Below are 18,459 nucleotides of genomic sequence, written 5' to 3'. Positions count from 1 at the left end.
AGTGGATTGAGTTGTACATACAGTTCATAATATTATGATGAGCAACACCAACGACTATATAGAACAAAGAGAGAGCTACGTAAATAGTATACCATGAAAATTAAGAAGAGAAACTTAATTTCATTGCACTTAGGACAAGTGGGTACTACTAAATTAAAGCACAAAAGTTGACAAAAGTTGGGTGTGAAGGAGCTGAATGATACAGTGAAGAATGGATCAGACCAAAAAAGTGTTGTTTGTGAAGAAGCAAGTAGGTTATGATGTAAAGAAATTAATTAACATTTATAACAAGTTGGAGATTAAACTATTCAATAGCGTTTACATATAACAACATGTAGAGCATCAGTTTATAGAAATATGTACATACAGTAGCTTCATATTCTTCAATGCTTTCAATATAACATCAACATTAAAGTCAAATATGCATGTTAACTCACGTACAGTTCATAATTTGCAACATGAATGCAAGAAATGTTCAACAAACTATCAGCCATATCTACAGAGTAAGCCAAAACTGTTGTCCTATTAAAGGCAGCTCACAAGTATAGATACAAGTTCCAAGGTTGACAACTTTCCAAACTCTAGATTCGGTCCATGCATACGTACTGAAGTACTGAGAGAGATGCTGTAAAAGTAACTAATATAAGTGCTCTTAAGTAATGCACTGAAGTAATTCATAATTAAAGTTTAGAACCAATAATAATATTTATTAGTCATGTCTTGTTTTCTTTAAATTTTATCCGACAATATATCTTTCTCTGTTGTAGTTGTTATTATACAGTCATGCACAGTATACAAAGTATACAGTGTCACAGAATCATATCAGTGTCAGTGTGCATGCTAGCTAGCTACTTCTGAAAAAAGCCAAAAATGAACTTTTAACAGCTTTGCTGTGTTAGCAGTGCTCTTAAGCTATCAATTCTGTTGGCTGCTTTCATTGCACTACTTACCATTCAGTATGCTCAAATAATTTAATAGAGCAGCCATATGGGTTCATGTTAAAAATCTGCTACCACCTTCCTGCATGATTACCTCTTATTATTATCTAATAATACCACGGTATATCTTCTCTAAGTCTCTGCAAACATTTATCATTCATATGCACATGTTTTATTGTCCTAGTATTATATGTAGCTACTGTATATAATTACAATCTAACCATAACATTTTGTTTGAGTCAGTTTTACTGCAGATACTTGTATATCCATTCCCCAAGTGGCAACTTAGAATGACTTCTCAAATAGAATTATACAAAACTTGTAACTATTCCAATATACGCACGTAAGTTAAGTAAGATTACCAACATTAATTAATTATAATATAGTGATAGGGAAATACAAACAAAGTCTTCAAATCTACTTACATTGACAATAGTTAAATATGTATCCTAAGTGCCTGGTGATGTGACAAAATATCTATGATTTCATCTTTTCTTTCACCAAGATTATTTTGTGAAATATCAAAGAACTGAAGAGTAGAAGTAGATTTCAAAGCTTTCACAATCTTAAGAGCACCTGTTACTTGAAAATTGTTCCGACTTAAACGAAGCTTTATTAGATTAGTATTTTTGGACAGAGCTTTAGCTATATCACTTGCTGCTTCATCGCCAACCTTGTTGTTTGAAAAATACAATTTTTTTAGAGTTGACATATCTCGTAAAGCTATTGCAATCTTCATGGCACCTAATGATGATAATTCATTATCACATAGTTCCAGTGTCTCCATTTGCTTGTTGCAAAATAAAGCATCTGCAATGCTTTTTGCTGCATCTAAACCAATGTTGTTGTTAGAAATATTAAGCACTGTAAGAGTTGAAATGTTCAATAATTTTTTTGAAATTGTGATTATGCCTTCTGTCTGCAAGTTACTTCCACTAAAATACAATTCTTGTAGATTTGTATTATGGGTTAAAATATTTGCAATATCATTTGCTGCACCAACACTTGTGTTGTTGTTAGCAATATTAAATACTTTCAGATTTGATGAGTTTTGTAAAGCTCTTGCTATCTCTATGATGCCTTCTGTTCTTAAATTGTTACCATCAATATATAACAATTCTATTTTTGTATTGTGTGCTAAAAGGTCTGCAATATCATTTGCTGCTTCACTGCTAACACCATTCCTTGAAATATCAAATGTTGTTAAACTGTACACTTTTTTCAGTGCAGCGGCAATCTTAGTAACACCAGGTGATTGTAGGTGGTTTCCATGTAAGTTTAACACTTGTAGGTTAGTATTGTATGATAAAAGAGTTCCAATATGTTTTGCTGCTTTACTACTATTTATTCTGTTTCTTGAAAGAGAAAGGGCTGTTAAAGATGAAATGTGTTTCAGTGTTTTTGCAATTGTGATAATTCCTGTGTTCTGAAAACTATTACCACTCAAATCTAAAATATTTAACTCTCTATTGCAATTTAAAGCATTTGCTATTTCACCTGCTGCTTCAGCATCAATTTGATTGCATGATATACTAAAAATTTTCAAGGAATATATATTCTGCAACCCTTTTGCAATTTTGCTAGCACCTTTGGTTTGTAAACAATTTTCATCCAAATACAATACTTCCAGTCTGGTATTACAAGATAAAACATTTGCTATGTCATTTGCTGCTTGACTACCAATATTGTTTTTTGATATATTAAACTGCGTAAGAGTAATAGTGTTGCACAATCCTCTAGCAATTTTAATCGCACCTTCTGTTTGTAAATTGTTTTTCTTTAAATTCAATACTTTTAGTGATGGATTAGCATATAAAAGCTCAGCAATGTCATCTGCAATCCTGCCACCATCAATATTGTCTGAAAGATTTAAAATTGTGAAATGATTGTACACAGTTTTAGCAATTTTGATAACACCTGATATGAAGTCCTTATCCACACATAAATTTTTCTTTTCAAAAACATTATGCAAGAACTTTATTTCTTTATCGCCAGTAATATTGGTGAAAAGATCAGGTACAGAAAGATGTGAATTATTTTGTACTGCAATTGCAATCTGAATGGCACTTGCTAAATCAAAATTGTTCCCATCTAATTTTAGTTCTTGCAGTTGGGTGTTTTGACGTACAAATTGTGTAATACTGTTTACAGCTTCATCTGTAATGTTGTTGTTTGAAATACCAAATCGTTTTAATGAATTATTTTGCATTGATGCTAAAATCTTTTTGACACCTACTGATTGAAAATTGTTGCCATCAGCATATAAGCATTGCAGTTTTTTATTACGGAATAGAAGAGTTGCAATATCATCAGCTGCATCAGACCCAATGTTGTTTTTTGATATGTTTAGTACTGTCAAATTAGAAATTTTCCTTAAAGCTTTTGATATCAAAACAATTCCAGGTGACTGTAAATTGTTTTCATGTAACAAGAGAGAATTGAGTTCATTGTTACAAGATAAAATAGCTGCAATATCATCTGCTTCTTCCATGCAAATATTGTTGTTTGCAATGCTAAATACTGTAAGGGAGGTACTGCGTAAGGCTTTTAGAATTGTTTTCATGCAATTTGAATTCAAGCCACTGCCATCCACATACACCTTTTGTAGAATGGTGTTCTTGGACAAAACAGTTGCAATATCACATACTACTTCCTCACTGATTACATTATTTAACATGCCAAATGAAAGGAGAGTTGCATTGTTTTGCAGAGCTTGTACAATTTTCATCATACCAGTTGGTTGTAACTTATTACTATCCAAATGTAGCATTTGTAATTTATCAACACAGGATAGAATTCTTGCAATTTCATTTGCTGCTTCATCACTAATCACATTATTAATAATAGAAATTTTTCCTATTAATGATGTACCTTGAAAGTCTTGTAAAGTTTGAATTACATATGAAACTTCTAATTCACATGCATTCAAGCATAAGTCATGGTTACATATAACAGCTCTGATGAAATTTGTTTCCTTCTCATGAATATGCTTGTTTGTGACATTGAAAACTCTTAAAGGTGAGAAATTCGGTATAGAATTGGCAATTTTAATGGCATCTGAAAAGGCAAAGTCATTATTTTGTAAATGCAACTCTTCCAATTCAGATTTATTACATAACATGGCTGTTATGTCATCGAGTGCTTCATTGTTAATATAATTGTTTGAAATGTTGAGAACTTTTAAGAACAAGTTATTTTTCATTGCTTTTACAATTACGATAGCACCAGTAGATTCTAAATTATTTTCACCCAAGTCTAATATTTGGAGCCCAGTATTATGCTGCAAAATTTTTGCAATGTGATTTGCTCCATCAATGCCTACATTACTCTTTGAAGCTGTAAAAACCGTTAGATTTGAAGTTTGTTGCAATGCTTGTGCAATTTTATCTGTGCCTATTGCTTGTAAATTGTTGTTGTCAAGGTTCAATTGTTTCAGATGTGCATTATGAGATAGAACATCTACAATGCAGGTTGCTGCTGTTAAATCATGTACTTCAATGTTTGAAATACTCAATGCTTCCAAAAGTGATACAGTTAGCAAAGCTCTTGCAATTTTAATGAAATTAACTGCTTGGAGAATATTTCCATAAAGATGGAATTTTAGTAGTTTAGTACTTTGAAATAAATATTTTGCAATATCATCTGCTGCTTCATTAGCAATGTTGTTTGAAATACTGAGCATTGTTACGTTTAAAAGATGTTTTAAGGCTTGTGCAATCTTGTTTGCACAACCTGCTTTTATACTGGTTGATTCCAGATTTATGCGCAACTCCTCCAGTTGTGTATTATTAGTTAAAATAGCTGCAATGTGTGTGGAAACTTCTATGCTGAAATTGGCAACTACAATATGTAAAACCTTTAAAGAAGAAATCTTTGCTAATGCTTTTAGTATCACAACAATATTTTCACACTGTACATTATTTTTTTCAAGGTGCACTACTTTCAGTTGTGTACTACTAGATAAAAAAGCTGCAATTTTGTGAGCTAATCCATGTTTGAAATCTTGATGGGAAATGGCAAATGTGGTCAAATTTGACACGTTTTGTAAAGTAGATGCAATTTTAATAGCACTAGCTACCTGTGAATCAGTACATGCATCATCCAAAATTAGTTTCTGTTCAAGATCACCACATAAAACTGCAGCCATATATTCTGCCACTGCATTGGAAACCTTGTTGTTGGTAATATTGAATACTCTCAATTTCAAATTACTTAGATATGCTAGTCTTGCAATTTTGAGAGCACCCGCAGTATCAAAACTATTTCCAGTTACCTGTAAATCTTGAAGTCTACAGGATGCAAGATTTAATATCATTTCTGCTGCATCATCAGTGATATTGTTGTATGAAATGTTCAGTTTTGTTAGTGATGATGTATCCTTCAAACTTGACAATATTTTAAGAGCACCTGTAGTTCCAAAACTGTTTCTGGCAAGTTGCAATTCTTGTAGCATAGTATTATAAGTTAAAACAGTTGCTATATGGTCTGCTGCTTCTTCAGTGATACCATTGTTTGAAATATTCAGCTTTGTCAGACTTGTAATCTTCTGCAAGCTCAATGCAATTTTAATGGCACCAGTTGTTTCAAAGCGATTACCAGCTATATATAACTCTTTTAAGTTACAACTTTTAGATAAGACCTTTACCAAGGAATCTGTTGCCTCAAAAGTGATGCTGTTATTCGAAATATTTAGTACAGTAAGAGTTGAAGTACTATGCAAACTAATAAAGATCTCTATTGCTCCTTTGTCTGTAAAATTATTTTTAGCTATATGCAACTCTTGTAGTTGAGGGTTATGAGAGAGAACAGCTGCAATTTTTTCTGATACTTCATCACTAACTGTGTTATTTGAAATATTGAATACTGTAAGGTGTTTTGTATTTAGCAGGGAGTTTGCAATACTTGTAACTCCCACAGTTTGCAAATTACATTCAGATAAAATTAGCTTCTGCAATTTTGTGCAACAAAGTAAACAACTTGCAAACTCATCTACTTCCTCACTGTTAATGCTGCTATTTGGGAGACTGAGTGTTGTCAACGTTTCCATGTTTTGCAATATTTTTCTAATACTGACTGCTTGTAAAGCATTTCCACCAATGTACAATTCTTTGAGTTTATCATTTTTAGATAAAACAACTGCAATGCTTTCAACTGCTTCAAACGTGATGTTGTTGTTTGATAAATCCAATATTGAAAGTGTTGTTACATGTTGTAAGGCACTTACAATTTTCATTACACTATTCGTTTGTAAATGGTTTGTGCCTAGGTGCAGTGATTGCAGTAGACAATTATTAGACAAAAGTGCTGCAATACTATCAGCTGCTTTTTCATTCATACCAATATTGTTACTTGAAATACCAAATGCAGTTAGTGTGGAAATTCCTTGCAAACCCTCTACAAGTTTTGTAATGCCTGATGCTTGTAAATTGTTATGATCTATATGCAGCTTTTGTAGTTTTGTGTTATGAGACAATACTTTTGCAATGGAATTTGCTGCTTCAGTACTGATTTTATTGTTTGAAATATTAATTGCTTTTAGATTTGACAGATTCTGTAAAGACTTAGCAAGGGTGATAATGTGTGAAGTTTGTAAATTATTCCAACGCAAATATAACCCTTGTAGCTTAGGGTTATTAGACAAAATTTTCGAAAAATATTTTACTGCCTCACAAAAGTTATTACTCCTTGAAATATTGAATACAGACAAGTTGTATGTAGCTTGCAAGGCTGCTGCAATCTTGATAATGTCACCTACTTTGAAATAACACCCATCCAGGATCAAAACCTTTAATCGGTTATTATAAGACAAAACGGTTGCCATGTCATCAACTACTTCACTAGTGATATTGTGATCATACACAGCAAAAGTGCTCAAGTTTGACATATTTTGCAAGTTCCTTGCTATTTTCATAGCACCTGTTACCTGTGAATTGGTACATGTTTTATCCAAAATTATCTTTTGTTCACGATCTCCACAAAGAGTTGCAGCCATAAAATTTGCAATTGCATTAGAAATTTTGTTGTCTGACATAGTAAACCTTCTCAGTTTAGAGCTCTTTAGTATTATATTTGCAATTTTTATGGTACCGTCAGTATCAATTTTATTTCCAGCTAGCTGAAGATCTATTATTTTAATATTTTTAGATAAAATTTCTACAATATGATCCACCATTGACTCATCAATATTGTTGTTCGAAATGTTAAATACTGTTAGATTTGAAATCTTTTTCAAAGCTGTTGCAATTCTAAGAAAACCTAACTCCTGTAAATTACATCTACTTATGTCTAAATGTTGTATTGTGGTGATATGTTCAATGATAGTTGCAACATCATATGCTGCTTCATCAGAAATGTTACACTTTGATATATTAAAAGTTGTCAGAGTTGGAGGATTTTTTATTAAAGGCAATGTAATAGCAGCTATTCCAGATTCTTGTAGATTATTTCTTTCTATATTTAGTATCTGTAGTTTAGTATTATAAGACAAAATGACTGCAATATCATCTGCTGCCTCATCACTAATATCATTGTTAGAAATATCGAATACTTTTAACCCTGCGGTATGCTGTAATGCTTTTGCAATTTTAGCAATACCTTTTGTCTGCAAATTATTTCCATTAAGATATAGCTCTTGTAGTTTAGTATTGTTGGATAAAATGGCTGCAATGTCATCTGCTGCCTCAGCACTAATGCCACTATGAGCTACATTAAATGTGGTTATTGATGAAGTATTTTGTAATAACCTTTCAAAAGCTGATGCATGTTTAGCTTCTATTGTTCTTAAATATGATGCCTCATGTTGTATATTATGACAAATGACAGCAGATAAATAATCAGCTACTATACTGTGCCATGAATTGTATTGACAAAGGAGTTGGGGTGTGCCTACAAAAAAATATACCCTGTGTGAATGTAAGTATTTCCCACGAAAATTTAATCTTTCAACACTGGACAAGAGTGCTAGTTTTTTGGCAGCTTGGGAGTCAGTAATAAGGTAACTGAATGCAATATTATCTAAGCTTACTGTATTGAACCTTTTCAATTTCTCAGTCAGATCTGCTTCAGAAAAGACTAAAGCTTCAATATGACTGTGACTAGAATATACTGTGACTATTTTGTTTAGATTCTCCACAAATGTAAGCAATAGCAGTTCATCTCCATGATTTTTTGTGAAGCTGTTTTGGCATACAATACTTTTTAATTCTGCAGTAAGTGAATGTAGTTTACTGACAATTACACTGTCATACAATGCATTTGGGGACAGTACCAATTCTTTTGTACTCAAAGTTTTACACAATCTATTAAGAGACTCCCAATAAAAGTTATTGTTTGAAATATCAACCACTTTAAAATTGAATGCTTTACTTTTAGATTGAAATGCATTGCACAAAATATTACAGCTTTTTCCATCAATGTTGCACCGTGATAAATCGAGCTTATCCCATTGTTCGTTGGGCTGCAATTTTTTTAACACAACTGCAAGTGTGTACATATCATTATATGACAATGATTGATTACTAAGATCAAAACATTTTCCTCTAAATATGCTTACTACTGATGATAGCACTTCACAGTCCTCCGACTCTGTTAAGCAATGTAACAGATGAAGGCATTTAATTTTATCATTTAGTATTGTGCTTTTTATATTTATAGCTTTTTGTTTGTTTTTAATGGTTTGAAACCAATTTATTACTGTAGATTGGAATCTACTATCACAGATAAACTGTTTAAACGCACCATCATTACTTCCTTTTATGCCAAAATACATTACCCACACATTGGCATAATGAACATCCAAAAATGTGTCCTGTAGAAGAGTTAGTCGTTTGTCAGAAGATAAATAGGTAATGTGGTAAGCTGCCAAGTATTCTTGAATGGACAAATGAAGAAAGTGAAAGGATATATTATGGTGACAGCTATCTTGTGGCTTAAAATACTGCACTGGTATTAGCAATCCAAGGATGTACCAATTATTGCTAGGAGTGAGATTAGGACAAGCTTTATTGACTTCAGCCTTTGTGAATACTAGTTTATCTTCTTGCAGCGCAATAAAAGCAAAGTGTGACAACTCTTTTACCGCTTGGTTGTATGTGGCTGGCAATTCATCAAGACTGGTTATCTCAGTAATAGATTCTCCTTTAGTTTTGTTAAGAAAATGAACAATTGTCATCACAATAAACTTTTTCAATAAATTTGTTTGAGTTTTTGGTAGAGTACGTACCCCACCTTCAATAAGACAGAGCAAAATGCTCATGTAAAGAGGGATATAACACAATGTATTGATAAATGGAGTAGATGTTAAGAACTTTTCAAGCTCCTTAATTTTATGTTCATCTTTCAAGGCATCATTGATGAACTTAATTCGATCTTCTTCAGCAAAACCCAACACTTCTACTCTACAGTCAGTAATATCATGGAGATGTGATGAAGCTGCTGGGCGAGATGTAATTACAAGCCCACATTCTGTTAACACTGTACGACCAATAATACCATTATTTATCAAATGAATGATATTGTCATCTTTTGAAGCTTCATCGTATCCGTCAACTACTATAGTAAGGTATCTCCCATTCGTTTCCTTAAGCCATTTAGTTACTTTAGTACATGTTGAATCATCCTGACAAAAGTATTTAACAAGTGATTGAAGATCAGAAATTTTCTTTACTTCTTGGTCACGAATAAATAATAAAAAAAGCATACATCTTTGTTTTAGTATATTATGTTCAGCCCACTGCAATGCAATTTCTTTACTCAGTACAGTTTTTCCTATACCAGGTGCTCCTTCAATGAGAATTTTGTAAGGAGAAGCTTTTTCTACATCAAAGTGTAAACAAAGATCAACAACCTTTTTAAGACCTTTGCTACCTCCGTCACTGCCTATTTCTGTAGACACCATCATTGCTGCAATTTCATCCATTTCAGATTGAGTACGCCTTCCTTCGTGATGTACAAAAGTTAGTGGAGTATAATGTTTTGGATGGTAGGGTAGCCAGTTGTCATCTGTTGATGGAATGTATCTGTTTTGCGTGTAGCGATTACGTAAATAATCACTAGTTTTTTGTATATCATCAACACCTAAAATATTCAATATACACAATTAAATAGTTCTGTTTCAATCCATAATATGTATACAAAATCCCCCAAAAACACCTTTACTGTAAAAAAAAGGTGCGTCCGAGAAACTACAAGTATCTGTAACCCCATGTAAAAACAGCTCAGCTGACTCCATAAAATTAACTGGTAACTGAAAGAGCTGATATCTGGAGAGGCCAAGAATCAATGTTACTACAGCTGATTATGATTACCAAAGATTTACCAAGTCTATGTAAAAATACCTTGGCTGTTAAACAAGCAAATAAAAGTAGCTGGCAACCAAAACAGCTGATATCTGAAGGGGCAAGAATAAAAGTTAAGTTATACAACTAACTACAATTATTAACTTGCAACATTGAATCTTAATCATTCAACTGTGTTCTATATATTCACCCTTGCTACATCCTATTATTTAATTCTTTGTAACTCTAATTGGCTGGTAATTTGGCCACCTTTTTAAATAACCAGTGTAAAGAAAAAAAAGCGGCCAAATTACCAGCCAATTAGAGTTACAAAGAATTAATTTAGGATGTAGCAAGGGTGAATGTATAGAACACAGTTGAATGATTAAGATTCAACGTTGCAAGTTAATAATTGTAGTTAGTTGTATCAACTTATATAATTAACTTTTATTCTTGGCCGCTTCAGATATCAGCTGTTCTGGTTGCCAGTTACTTTTATTTGCTTGTTTAACAGCCAAGGTATTTTACATGGACTTGGTAAATCTTTGGTAATCATAGTCAGCTGTAGTAACATTGATTCTTGGCCATTCCAGATATCAGCTCTTTCAGTTACCAGTGATTTCATGGAGTCTTCTTCTACAGCTGAGCTGTTTTTACATGGGGTTACAGATACTTGTAGTTTCTTGGATGCGCACTTTTTACAGCAAAGGTGTTTTTGGGGGGGATATCACTGATTTCTGTCAGTTATATAATTTATAGACTCAATGTTCAAGCCATGGGGGTGTATAATGAATTCTGCCTTGTAGAAGTGTTGCGATCAAACAGAAATCTACTGATAAGTGGTGAGTATAATATTATAACATACAATCCTATAGTAGCTGTTAAGTTTTACTGGGACAAGATCTAGTGGAAATTACTGCAATTTACTGATCAGGCAACGTAATGCTGGGCCACAGTCAGGGTTATCAAAGATATGTGTAAAGCACTTATTTGTAAAGCATGCTTTTCTAGGTGATCTTGGGGAATGCAACCATCTTGAAATAGCAACTCTGAGATTGCATCTGGGATCTGGGAGTGTTTTCATACAGAGATGTAAGCATTCAGCTGTATTGTTCAATGACTCTTCTATTAGAGTATTTCCTGACTGTTCTATTAGAGTATATCAATCATTCTGTACTTTTCAAGTTGATAGGTTGTCCTGAGGACAACTTATCAACTTGGTTTGCTACTCATAGAGCAAGATGCTTTGCTGAGGGATAAAAACGTGATTACATACATCATACTATTATTTTTAATTCATTACATACACATGCTTACATCATTATACAGGCACAAGACACACAATAGGTGCAAACACTATATGTGCATGTTCACACACATACACCACATATTGGTTGTACTTGATGTAAACAAGTTAATATCGCATCTCTTGAAATGGTCTTGTAGGTGAGCTGATAGTGCCCTTACTGTGTGTTAAAAACTTCTTGCAGAAAAGAAAATTGTGTTGTACATTCTGTTTACTGTCCATTTATTACACATTTCACACCATAGTTAAGCCATGAGGATATACCAGCCTGGAATACTGATTTTTTTTGTACATTCTCTTTTTAATTCAGTACCTGCTAGATTGTGGCGTCAAATATCCAAGCAAGTGTGTTTGGCGTTGCGACCTATGTTTCAGGTTAGTTGAATCTGTGTTTAATTTTAGATCAAGTTCTGTGCCTGCTTGTTCTTTTACACGTCTAACTTAATCTTGTGTTGTCATGCAGACATCCATGAAATTTGAATATTGTGCAAGCTGTGTGGAACAACCCCAACTCATATACACAGTCACCGGCAAACCACAAACCACATTCAAACAATCCGTTACAAATTTTGTTGCACCATGATATAGCCACAACACAAGCTCCATGGTGCATTAACGAGTTCCACCTGACTGACAATTATCATGTGACCTATTAAGGGGATATCTCTTGGAAAGTTCCTATACAGTAATACCTCAAGTGAAAAGTGAACACACGTCATACGCGATTTATATTGGCAGCCCATGTCTTGAGAGGGAAGCACCAATAAACATCTCTTCTGCAGTGCACAAACACAAAAAAAATGATTCAGCAATGCACTAACAATTTTTGACAGTTTATACTAAAATACATGCCACATTGTAGAGCCATGACTAAGAACAGTTCCACCCAACTGATAATGATCATGTGACATACCAGTTACAATATGACAAATGCTTATCATTTGTATACTTCCCTCTCAAGTCATGAACTATGATATTTAGGGGAAATCTCTTAGAAAATCCCTGTAACACCTCAAGGGAACACACGCACATGTGATACGCGGTTTATATTAATTATTGATGGCAGTCCATGTCCTGAGAGGGAAGTATGATTGATAAGCATTTGTCGTATTGTAACTGGATTTCAATGGAGTGGTAAAATTTGAAGCTAAAATACGTATATTACTTGAAGAAATCGAATGGATATTAAAGAGTTTTGAGAATACTGATGTACTCAGCTCCTCGTGGAGGTTCAATAACAAAAAGAAGAGTGGAGGTTCAGTAATGAAAGGAGGAGTGAAGAAATATGAGGCTAGTATGTAAAGTGCCACATCGCCTCACACTGATTAACCGCGTCTATGTGATTGGTTTTTAAACTGTCAGATGTCTGCACTGACTAGTGCAAAGTCACTGAGACTAAGCTGAAAACTTCTGATGGTAACAACTTGAGTAGCAGCATATACCATCCGGCTTGGAATTATCTCATGGATGGATTGTTGACAAGGTGTACTCGTACAGACCAAATAACTTTCAGTATTGTCACTCTATAGTGCCAATTTAGAAGTGCTGGAACTGTAGGTAGAAGAAGTAAGCTAGTGTACACGATGCTTGTACAAAACAACACTTAATTCACATTGTATACTGGTCTAAATAACAAAATATTATGTACAGTGAAACCTGTCCAATCAGGACACTGTGTAGTAAGGTCACTGTAAGGCCAACTTGTAAATCCTCAAATGTGTCATTTGTGTAAAAAGTGACAGGTTTTGGGTGTGTTGTATTTAATGCTGCCTGTCAGTTTTTACAGATAATGTGGTAATAGTATAGCTATGCAGTAGCAGTTGGATGTGTGTACCACATCCAACTGCTACTACATATACTATGACCACACTACCATGGTACATACATACCTTGGGACCAGGTAGGAAGTCATGAGTTTCAGATCAGTTTACATAAGAGGAATTGTGCTATCTTGTGTATTCTTTTTATAGTTCTCAATTGTCAACTGTACATGGATCGACTGTAGTGACATCAAGGGTGTAGTAATTTCCAGGTCGGTCTATGTACGTACTAAGAAATATAGTTGTTTAATATTTCTGGATCAAGGGTACTGTTATGATGCCATAGCACCAAACTACTACCCCAGTCAGTTTACATGTTGTGCTTATAAAGATGTTTTCCAGTATTCAAATTTTTATAAGCATATTGTATTTAATGCCCACTTGTTGATTTTTGTAGGCCAATTGCATCGTCAGATATCCAAGCAAGTGTACATGTCTTTGGTGTTGCAACCGATATTCCAAGTTAGTTTCATGTGTGTTTAATTTAAGGCAAAGTTCAGTGCCTGCTTGTTCTTTTATAGGTCTCACTTAATCTTGTGCCGTCATGCAGACATCCAAGAAATCAACACTGGTATTAAAACTATTTTTAGTAATGTCTTGATGTTGATTAAAGTTGTGTTACATGTAATAGCATTGTTGTATGTTTACCACAAGGCAAGAAATTTTCATGGATTTTGCGGCCATCTTATCCATGAAATTTGAATATTGTGCAAGTTGTGTGGAACAACCCCAACTCATATACACCGTCACCAGCAAACCACATTCCAGCAATCCGTTACAAAACTTGAAAGCCACAACAGAAGCCCATGCATACACAGTCACTGGCAAACCACATTCCATTAAATTTGTTGTGCCATGGTATGTGCATAATGGTTAACGGAGCCACAACACAAAACTCTATGGTGCACACTACGTAGAGGTGGTAACCCCTATAGGATTGTTGTCGTTTGCATTTTTGTGGTTAATCTATTAACAATTAAATAGAGAAATTGAAGATTATGCTTAAAACACCTTCCCTAGTGACTTTGTTCTTCACACCTTGTTAATAAGGCATCTGGCAATTATGAACGCTCTTCACACCTTGTTTATAAGACATCTGGCAAATGTAAAAGCTCGCATGGGGTGTAGCACTAAATGGAATCTAAAAGATTTGTGAGGTAGCTCGCAATCGTAATTGTAGTGAGAGATATTATATCAGTGATTATAACAATGAGTAGATACAGCACTATACCATTTATAATTCTAAAAAAGGACTATCCTATTACTATTTTATAGTGTTAATTAACTATTGTTCTGTATGGCTGCCTGTCTTACATCACCCCCCTCCTTTGAGCAGACGTCCTGGATGCTAGATAGCACTTAGTCGTTCAGCTGAGCTGGAGCTCTTCTTTGTCTCACTGGATAACGTCTACTAGTAAATTGTTCACTTACAACTTGGGGAGTGGACTGAGGGCTTGAAATAACATCATCATCATCCTGATCAATCAATTGTAGGTTTGCTCCAACCAGTGTAGGTGCAGATCTTTCTTGAGTACAATCTGCCGTGTTCATAGCACTGTTATCCTCCCTATCAGTAGGCTGAAGTAGTTGAGTGTTCTTTGGACAGGGTTTTAGTCTATTGAAATGGACTGCTTGTCGTCGTCGGGCTCCATTAAGGGATTGAATCCTGTACACACACTCACTGATCTTTTTCACAATTGTATCAGGACCCTGCTATGGATGGAAAAGTTTTTTCGTGCTGTTTTTTGGAACTTTCGGATTTAACACCCAAACCCAGTTACCTGCTACATATGGATCTCCGTGAATTTTTCGGTCATACAGTTCTTTCTGCCTCTTGTGGTGAGTTTTGCAGGTCTGTCGTACTGTTTCATAAGCAGATGTTAGTAATTGCTTCTTCAAGCTCACAGCACACTCACTCGGTGACTGAGAGACAGTGGGAGTGCTACCGTACATCACATCTACAGGTAAGCGAGCTTGCCTCCCAAACATTAAATAGAAAGGAGTGTAACCAGTGGTAGAATTCACACTAGTATTGTATGCCATACAGACTTTGTGTATGTGTTGTTCCCAGTCCCATGGGTGATCCTTGCAGTGAGTGGCAAGCATGTTGAGCAGTGTTCTGTTAAAGCGCTCCACTATGCCATCACACTGAGGGTGATATGGAGTGGTCCTTGTTTTCTTGATGTGGAGCATTTTACAAACCTCACTAATTAACTGAGATTCAAACTGAATGACCTTGGTCGGAGTGTAGTTGTTCTGGCACTGAATACCTCATGAAAACTTCATCAATTAAGTCAATAGCTGCTGTGGAAGCTTCTTGATTGGGCAGTGGAATGGCCTCCACCCATTTGGAAAAATAATCTCCTACCACCATAACATAAGAATTCTTCTGAGGGCCCTCAGGCAGTGGCCCTAAGAGGTCCACAGCCGTAACTTGACTAGGATATCCAGCTTGAATTGTTCCAAGAGGTGCTCTCCTGGTGTGAGTTGGTGATTTACGAGTGGAGCATTCATGGCAGATAAGGCAAAAATCTCTTGTATCACTCCAGTATCCTGGCCAATAAAAGAATTCCTGGACACGACTGAATGTCTTCTCATGTCCTAAGTGCCCCCCTGCAATACCACTATGGAGAGCCTCCAGCACTTCTTCCCTTAAATTTGCAGGAACCACAAACTGAAAATGATTAGACTTATCATCTTGGCCCACAAATACCCGATAGAGCACACCATCCTTTACAATTATTTGATCCCATAGTTGAGCAAGCCTTCAGAACATGAGGTTATCTGCTGCTGAGACTTGAGCCTTTTGCTCTGTTTCTTTGGACTGGAATATGGGTCCAATGATAGGATCTGCTAACTGAGAGGCACGTAGTTCTACAGGGCCACATACACTAAGAGATAAGTCCGACATCTGTATAGCACTAATTATTGGTTGATTCACCTGATGGGGAGATCTACCGCACTGACGGCATGGTATTCTTGATAGTGCATCTGCATTGCTGTGTTGTTTTCCAGGGCAGTGCACTATATTGAAACCGCACTCTTGCAGTTTCTGGAGCCAGCAATCCATTTGTCCTTCCGGTTGCTTAAATATTTGGAGCCACTTGAGAGCTCCATGGTCTGTGCAGATAGTGATTGGCCTCCCTAACAAATATGGCCTAAAATGCTCAAGGAATTCTACTACTGCGAGAAGTTCTTTCTTTGTTGCACAATAATTTTGCTCAGATTTGGAAAGTGTTCTACTGCCATATGCTACTACAGTTTCATTGCATCCATTTAATTGAAAAAGTACAGCACCCACACCCATATTACTAGCATCTGTATCCAATACAAACGGCTTTGACCAATCTGATAATGCCAGTATGGTAGCTGATGTCAGTCTGTTTTTGAGATTGCAGAAGGCCTCTTCACAAGATGGCATCCATTGAAAACACAGAATGTTTTTCAGTAAGCTTATACAGTGGAGCTGCAATAAATGCAAAGTTCTTAGCATACCGGCGATAGTAACTGGCAAGCCCCAAAAATTGTTACACTTTTTTAGTTGATTGCGGTGTTGGCCACTGCTTGACCATCTCTGTTTTTTTTTGTGGATCAGGTGAAACACCTTTGGTGGATATAATGTGTCTAAGGAATTGAACTTCAGACTGCAGTAGGTGGCACTTCTGTGGCTGTAGCTTCAATCCTGCATGCTCAATACGTCTCAATACTCCTGCTAGGTTTTGAGGTGTTGTTCAAAAGTTCTTCTAAAAATGATAATATCATCGATATAGAGGCAACTGTGCCATAGCAATCCGTTTAAAACCATATCCATGAGCCTTTGAAATGTTGCTGGTGCATTGCAGAGTGCAAAAGGCATGACATTAAATTGGTAAAGACCCTTATGCGTGCAAAAGGCAAACTTCTCTCTATCATCTTTGTGAACCTCCATCTGCCAATAGCCATTCTTGAGATCTAGAGTGGAAAACCATCTCGATGCAGCCAGGATATCTAATGTATCGTCAATCCTGGTGATAGGAAATGCATCCTTTCGGGTGACTTCGTTTACTTCATGATAGTCAACACACAGGCAGATAGAGCCATCTTTCCTGGGTACAAGTACAATTGGGGAGGCCCATGGACTGCTTGATGGTGACACAATGTTCTTATTCTTCATTTCATCTAACAACTTTCTGACTGCCTCTCATTGCAAAGGTGGTTTCCATCTAATGCTCTGACAAATTCGGGCACCTGTGGTCTCAATACGGTGTGTTATAGCATCTGTACAATCCAGTTCACTAGTATTGGTAGCAAAAACATGTGCATAATTCACCAACAAGGCATTGATTTGCTCCCTTTGGAAGTTACTCAGATCATCTGGGAGAGTTTCCATCAGCTTTTCAACCAAGCTATGATGCTCCTATTCAGCATTACAATCCTCATTTACGTACTATAGACACTGTCTCTATATCATTCTCCAACAGCTTGGCTTTGGCAATCTTAGTGCCCTTGTAGATGGTCATTGGCTCTGGTTTTAAGTTTAGTACTCTAATTGGGATTCTCCCTTGTTGTGGGGTTACTACTGCTCTGGTTATTGCACTTAAGGCTTGTTGGGCAAGTGGTCTTCCACTAACCAGGTACCAGTACAGATATTGCTCACATTGCCCATGATCTCCATCTCACTTTCCGCTCCAATCACAAAATTTTCCTCTACAGTTACATCAACCTGGACAGCTGCTTGCATACCAATATGAAGTGGATCTAAAGGTATAGTCTTCCCCCTGTAGACAGCTTCTCATTCGCCAGATCAAGGATGCAGTGGTTTTATTCTGCCACAATCAATGTTTGATTCACCTTAAGCCCCATCAGAGACAAATTAATGACAGCCAATTCCCTAACCTGCATGGAACACCATCAACTTCCACAAGTCGTGTGGTTACAAGGTTTAAATGCACTGTGTCCTTTAGTGGCTTGATGCTGTCCCACAGTAAGTGAAACAGCCGCTCCAGTATCAACTAGAAACGATACCCATACTCAGCCAATTCTTGCACTTATTGAGTAAATGGATACACTTCCCACTGCAATAGTGTTGACCTCTTGTACTTCATTTGTGTTCACTCGATCAACATCTTTGGATATCACCT

General features: G+C 35.7%; 2 protein-coding genes across 2 annotated transcripts in view; both read right to left on the bottom strand.

Annotated features, from left to right (window-relative positions):
• Positions 1-1,239: 1,239 nt before the first annotated feature.
• Positions 1,240-7,502, bottom strand: LOC136266854 (protein NLRC5-like). The gene has a single exon (XM_066061878.1). The coding sequence runs from the start codon at positions 7,108-7,110 to the stop codon at positions 1,375-1,377; it is 5,736 nt and encodes a 1,911-aa protein (XP_065917950.1). The 5' UTR covers positions 7,111-7,502; the 3' UTR covers positions 1,240-1,374.
• Positions 7,184-18,459, bottom strand: part of LOC136267487 (NACHT, LRR and PYD domains-containing protein 14-like) — a 52,118-nt gene continuing 40,842 nt past the window's right edge. The window contains exons 3-5 of the mRNA XM_066062653.1: positions 8,337-10,013; positions 7,533-7,640; positions 7,184-7,200 (exon numbers count right to left, since the gene is read on the bottom strand). Coding sequence (XP_065918725.1) covers positions 7,184-7,200; positions 7,533-7,640; positions 8,337-10,013 — 1,802 coding nt within the window. The remainder of the gene's footprint in view (positions 7,201-7,532; positions 7,641-8,336; positions 10,014-18,459) is intronic.

The sequence above is a fragment of the Dysidea avara genome, chromosome 9, assembly GCF_963678975.1.
Source record: "Dysidea avara chromosome 9, odDysAvar1.4, whole genome shotgun sequence".
NCBI lineage: Eukaryota > Metazoa > Porifera > Demospongiae > Dictyoceratida > Dysideidae > Dysidea > Dysidea avara.
The sequence above is the reverse complement of the archived record's forward strand: the minus strand, read 5'-3'. Positions and strand labels throughout refer to the sequence as shown.

Coding starts and splice junctions, on each gene's coding strand:
- LOC136266854 (XM_066061878.1), bottom strand. CDS start 7,110: ATGGTGGATCATATTGTAGAAATTTTATCTAAAAATATTAAAATAATA.